This window comes from Saprolegnia parasitica (genome assembly GCF_000151545.1).
Source record: "Saprolegnia parasitica CBS 223.65 unplaced genomic scaffold supercont2.72, whole genome shotgun sequence".
Lineage (NCBI taxonomy): Eukaryota > Oomycota > Saprolegniomycetes > Saprolegniales > Saprolegniaceae > Saprolegnia > Saprolegnia parasitica.
This window is the reverse complement of record NW_012156466.1, coordinates 29,875-36,187: the sequence shown is the minus strand read 5'-3', so window position 1 is coordinate 36,187 and position 6,313 is coordinate 29,875. Positions and strand designations below refer to the sequence as shown.

The 6,313-nt window shown below is 55.3% G+C and overlaps 2 protein-coding genes across 2 annotated transcripts; both read left to right on the top strand.

Moving 5' to 3' along the window:
* Positions 1-284: 284 nt before the first annotated feature.
* On the top strand, positions 285-1,897 carry SPRG_11753 (hypothetical protein; the record flags this gene model as incomplete). The annotated part of the gene is made up of 8 exons (XM_012350957.1): positions 285-464; positions 522-604; positions 652-811; positions 861-1,001; positions 1,067-1,195; positions 1,253-1,423; positions 1,474-1,594; positions 1,656-1,897. The coding sequence occupies 8 exons, from the start codon at positions 285-287 to the stop codon at positions 1,895-1,897; spliced, it is 1,227 nt and encodes a 408-aa protein (XP_012206347.1).
* Positions 1,898-4,123: 2,226 nt separating this feature from the next.
* On the top strand, positions 4,124-5,423 carry SPRG_11752 (hypothetical protein; the record flags this gene model as incomplete). Its single annotated transcript, XM_012350956.1, has 6 exons — positions 4,124-4,303; positions 4,354-4,653; positions 4,695-4,835; positions 4,896-5,024; positions 5,070-5,237; positions 5,286-5,423. The coding sequence occupies 6 exons, from the start codon at positions 4,124-4,126 to the stop codon at positions 5,421-5,423; spliced, it is 1,056 nt and encodes a 351-aa protein (XP_012206346.1).
* Between the last annotated feature and the right edge of the window lie 890 nt (positions 5,424-6,313).

Sequence of the window (6,313 nt, the reverse complement as noted above, 5' to 3'; positions counted from 1 at the left end):
CGAATCCAGGTGACTGCACGACTACAACCGACCAATATCCCGTGACAGCCACGATCGTGCCACGTGGGGCCAATAGCACGCGCGAGCGTTACCTGCACTTGAAACGCGCGCACTTCATTATGCATTTTTATTTCTATATATAATGATAAACTATACTTTTTTTAAATTCGCGAATGCAGAGTTCGGAGCGTGACAGCCGCTATCACACACGATTTTTGTCAATTGCAACAGCGGACGACGAGCCTCGTAATACGAACGCCGCAGCGACCACTTGCGAATTTGCCATGGCGCTCCCGCTACCAAGCGACTTTTTTACATGCCCGCCGCTTTCGCCGGGCGATCACGGAACCCTCTTGGCGCAGGCCGAGCGTCTCTGCCACGACACGGTGCTCAACGCCATCACGATGGCGCGGGCGCCGCCAACCAAAGTCCTCGTCAACGAATTTACGAAGCGCCGCGCGCAGGTATAACTCTCTTGAGCTCTATCGACCGTTGCGAATCTACGCGGTCATGTGCAATAGTTGCACGCGGGCACGGATATCTATACGCCCGAGCACTATGGCATCACGGGGTCGTCCCAGATCAAGGCGTCGTACGACGAGCTGTATAATTTTTTGATTTGAATTCGGACGAGAAACTGCGCAATTACAGCAAGGTCATTGGCCAAGCTGTCGTCGACCGCCAGACGCTGTATACCTTGTCGGCGCCCAGCTCGACGAGTCCCATGCGTGCCAGCGTCCAATGGAGTGTGATTGCGTGTCCGTTCATCTCGTCGGCGATCACACTCAAGCGTGACTCGTGCTTTCTCGAGGTAGGTCGCCATCGTCCTCAAGGTTTTAAACCAACGAGGGATCTCCTAGGTCCTCGACATGATTACGTTTGACGACAAGGCGACAGGTCGAAGTCGCCGCGGCTTTGCGCGCGCGATCCACTCGATCGCGTTGGACTGCTGCCCGTCGCTGCGCCAGTCGCACAACATTGTGCGGTCCAGCTTTGTCCGGGTATGGTTGCATACGAAACCGTCGACGGTTTCGCACACGGCGTGTCTCATAGTCGATTGGAATAGTCGGGGCACGTCTTCCTCGAGACCACTGTCCCTGGGCTCTTTGACCACTACTTTGCCTACGTCGTTGGCGACCCGGGGGCGACCCCCAAATTCTTCAACCTCAAAGTCTGCGAGCGCATGGTGGGCCAGGTATACACTCTCTACATCATACCACATGGCACTCACCATGGGGAATGTCATTAATAGATGCTCAACCTCGAGCCGCATTTGGCGCTGAAGCGACTCCCGGCCCTTTTATTGGGGGGCGGTACCCAGCGGCCATCGTACCGGTCCAGCGCTCGCATCGCATACTGCGAGTCGTGTGACACAAAATTTCAGTTTCTTCGAAGCAAGCACCACTGCTATCACTGCCGCCAGGTTTGTCGATGGCCTCGTAGAGGCGCTCGTGCTGAGTGCGTTGCTGCTAGATTGTGTGTCGCCGCTGCATCCAGGCCTACAAGGTCCCCGTGCCCGAGAGCGAGAACGCGCCGGTCGTTCGGCTATGCACCTACTGCTTTTGCGGCAACACACCCCAGCGCTCGATGCGAGGTAACAACTTTTGCACAACTTGTCATTCAAAAGGATATGGATACATACATGTATATTACAGGGGGACGCGCCCCGCCCACCATGTTTGCAATGGCCCCACGCGACGACAGCGTCGACGACGATGCGCGCTGGACCAATAACCGGCCGCTGCTCGAGCCCGATGGGTCGTCGTCCGAAGCCTCGTATGTCACCGCGTCGTACGGCGCAGCGTCGCCTCGGTTTCTCTTGGATCTCGGTGATGGTTTAATTACGAGTAGTAGTAGCGTTGGCACCGTGCAGCTCTACCATAATTGTCGTAAATAGCATTCAATAGAAAAAACAATATGTCGAATCCGAGGGATCGGAGGTCATTTGGCCCGTGGTCCCATCCCATACACACAAACGACGACCTTCCTCGCAATAAGTTCTCGCAATGAGATTGGTCATTGATCACTGGGAACATGGGGTGCTTTGAGATGCTCTTGATTACGTATCAAGCCGACACTTGGGACAGCGAGGCTTAAAGCAGAGCAACGAAGTAAAAAGAACGAAGAGAAAGAAGAGGGGGCAAACGGGCGACCGGGAAGCAAGCCAGAACGGTAATATATATATATACCAAAATGGAAGTGAGAGACCGTGCTGCGGTCTCCACAGCCGGAAAGTACGTATATTTTGGGGCATACAAACCACGAGAGAGACCCAAGAGGAGGGCAAAGCCCTAGCCTCGAGGGGGAAACAGCAAATGAGAGAGGCTAAACAAAGCCACAACAGCCGGGAAGCGACGAAGAGTCGTGGTCTTCGTGTCGGCTGAAGGGCCTCTGGAGGTGCTTTCTTGACATCGTGTTTCGCGTTGTCCTCGTTGTTACAAAACCATCGCTCGCGGGATTGTGGCGGCGGCGCGTCTTGCTCTTCTGTGGTCTTGCAGCCAGACCCATGACGACACGCTCTGTAAAGCTCTTCCTGTTATCGCGATTGGGGCCAAAGCGACGCAGTTTGTCAAGGTCCTCGAGAGATGACACCAGCGACTGAGGCGACTGGACGAAGATCGGTGACGACGTGACCTTCGTGCGGCCCAAATAACGGAGCACCTCGGGTGAAGAAGTGGCCAACGTTGGCGGGCAGCGATCTCGCTCAGCGGTACGCTGTCGCAGCGGTCGTAGAGCGTGTTGGGATGAAAGATACCTATAAGTTGACGCAGCTGCCGGCGAAGGAAGCCGTCAAGGCGCTCGTTGGCGTCCGGGCCCACGTGCCACAGTTGTACACACAAAAGACCGGGAGCACTTTTGTACCACCGCACACGGCTGCCATCTGAGATGAGGCCTCGCCGCAATCAAAAGTTCAACATGGTTTTAAATGCCGCAGTCGCCAGCCGCTTCTGAACCCGCACATCGGCCGCGTCATAGAGGAGGCATTGAGGCGATACATTATCCGAGCTTCTTGGTCGTGTGCCATGCCAGCGAGGCGGTGTTAGCTATGCTATTTGCGAGTCGAAGACGAACAGGCAAGTATTGAACGGTTCGAGCGAGGTACACTTGGAGGACACACATCTGCTTCCCACTACGCGAAGGCGTACTCTTGTGTTTTCCCACATGGTCGCACCCACAACGGCAACGCTAGGGCTTACCAGAAAACGTGCGAGAGGCATCTGTGGTCAGTTCCGGAAGGACTGTAGTCTTCCTCCATATGACGAATAAAATGATGGGGGTGGTGGAAATGTGGTGATATTATTGTCTCTGACACGTATCTTGAAATGTAACGTGCAATGCACAGTCGAAAATCTCCCGGCTTGGAGGGTACAGCACAAGAACGGCTGTGTGCAATCGCGCACTTCTGCCAATCCCGACTCGGATGCGCCGTGAGTTATGCTACATCCTCGCACGCCCGTGGCTTGAATTGTGCGGCTGGGTGGCGACAGGGGCGACGACCTCACATCGCTCGATGGATCTGAACGTTGAAGACGATTTACGCTAATTTTTCGATTCGGTTTTCTTCCTTGAGGTGGCGCAGTGGAGTGGTGGGGCTCCAACCGGTGATCGGGTGCAATGGGCCGCCAAAGTAGAAATGCGTGGCACATGTTGTCTACCACGAAACCGTTTTAATTCCGTTAAACTTTTCATTCGCACCGCCTTTGACACTGTTGGTGGTCAGTGCTGCGAGATCGGAAGACACCTCCCTGGATCAGGTACTGTGGCGCATGGCGCCTCAGTCATGCGGTGGCGCTCCTCGAACAAAATCTCACCCAATGATATATATTGCATGCATGGGATGCACGGGAGTTCCCACGGTAGTAGGCGGCCAGGCGGATCACCAAGGGTACTGTACTGCTCGTTCACAATGGAGTAGCTCGTCCGGAATCCCCAGCTACCGACAACAGTGGCTGATCAGGGCTCGGCGTGCAGCCAGGAAGACAACTTGAGGCGCGCGCGTAGAAACGCACAGTTGCATTGTCTTGACGCGCTCAAGTGCGCGCACCGCAAGTGCGCCATGCGCAATGTGGCCAGCTCGAGAAGGGTGTGCATGGCGACGTCAACGGTTATTTTGCATTTTGCCATGTCGTTCCCATTACCACCGGGCTACTTTACCTGCCCGCCGCTCTCGACGATCGAACGCGACTACCTCGTGGGCCAAGCGCACCGTATTTGCGCCGACACGGCGCGGAACGCTCTCAGCATGGCCAAGACGCCACCGACCAAGATCGTCGAGCACCTGGCGACGAAGCGCCGTGCACTGGTACATATCGAGTGCTTTTGCTATGTATTTTTTAAGCGGGCGACCAATAGCTGCACCACGGCAACGATATCGTCGACGCGTCACTGTACGGCGTCACCGGCTCGTCGCAGATTCAGGCCACGCAAGACGAGATCTTGTCGTTTTTTCACTTGGCAACGCGCGAGAAAGTCCAGACGTTCGCCAGCGTCGTGGGCCAAATGGTTTTGGACCGGGCGACGCTGTATACGCTGGCCGACCAAACTCGCGACATTGCAAGTCCTTTCTACTACGCCGGCGTTCAATGGAGTGCGATCGCGTGTCCGCTCATCTCCAAGTCATTGACGCTCAAGCGGGACACGTGTTTCCTCGAGGTAGACACATGTTTGAAATCCGTGTTCAAACGCTGTCTTAGGTTCTGAGCTCGATCGAAGTCGAGGACCCCATCAGTGGCATGCAACGAAAAGGCATTGTACGCGCACTTCACTCGGTCGCGCTCGACTGCTGTCCGTCGCTCCGGGCATCGCACAACCTTGTACGAAGTGCTTTGGTGCGGGTACGTTCATTTCCTGTTTTAGACAGTGGCTCCATGTTCTGTATGGATGTATTGGCGTAGTCGGGGCACGTTTTCTTGGAGACGGACGACGTCGGGGTGTACGATTACTTTTACACGTGCATCGTCGCCGACCCGGGCAACGTTCCTCGGTTTGTCAACCTCAAGATTTACCAGCGTATCGTCGGCCAGGTAGCTCATATACTGTATTCAACCACTGTATCAAACAGTGTCTAGATGCTCAATCTGGACCATCACCTGGCGCTCCAGCGGCTGCCGTCGCGGATCGCCGCTGCGCAACCACTGCCGCGGTTCAAGGATGCACGACCCATTACATACTGCGAAGCCTGTGACACGAAGTTTAAGCTCTTCGCTTCCAAGAACCACTGCTACCTCTGCCGCCAGGTGCGTCGACCACTATCCACTGTTTCGATTCGAACTATCGTCCTGCAGGTGGTCTGCAGCGCGTGCATCACGACGTATCAGCTGCCTACTCTCAACCACCACAGCATGGACCTCTGCACCTCGTGCTTTTGCGGCAACACGCGGCGCAAGTTTGGTAGTACACTGTTTTGCCAAACAGAATTTTAAACAGCGTTTTTGTAGCGAGCCACCGCGGGAAGCAACCACTCGCACCGTCCTGCACAAACAGCTCACGCGGCAGCTCTGACGTCTTCTCAACGTGGCGCTCGATGCAAAGCGTTCGTTTCTCGGCATCCTCAGTCACCGACTCGGAGGACAAATGGACGACAGTAGCGCGTCCAGCCCTCGAGTTCAGCGCGGCTTCCGAGGCCATCCCATCGTCCGAGGTCGAGCGCGAGGTTGCAGATCCGCTTGATACAACGTCAACCCATCTCATCCAGCTCTCGCGACGTCACTACATGGGCTTTTGCGGTCGCTAATCGCAAACCTTGTCCTCTATTATGTCGGCTGGATTTGTTTTTTGTTTATAAAAAATGTCCGTCCCTAAACAGCCCTACGAGTCTCTAAAGTCTCTACAACGTGTGCACGTACCTAGTATACACGGCAATGCGCCAAACTTGAAAGCTAAATGTAGGCCGTAGGAATGAACCTATGAAGCGGTGTAGGTGCCCCCACCAAGTTGATTGCGTGCCGCTCGCCAACGAGGATTAGGGCACGGGTCGTGGGGCATGACACAAACAAGTGGTCAAGGAGCCACTGGATCGTAGACGGCGTCATCGTCCATCAAGACACGTCCCGATTCCCTCGACATCGAAAGCAAAAACCACGTTGTTGTTGAAGTGGGTCGTCTATTACAATTGATAAAACTATGCAACGAGTCTGGCGGGCCTTGACAGCTTCCATCGCCGGCAGCTGCGTCGTCTTCTAGGCATCTTTCACCCGAACACGCTCGGCGACGTCGCGCTCTACAAGCGCTGCAACAGTGTCCCGCTGAGCGAGATCGTCGCCCGCCAACGCTGGCGCCTGCTGGGTCACGTGCTGCGCCTGGAGAAAGACGT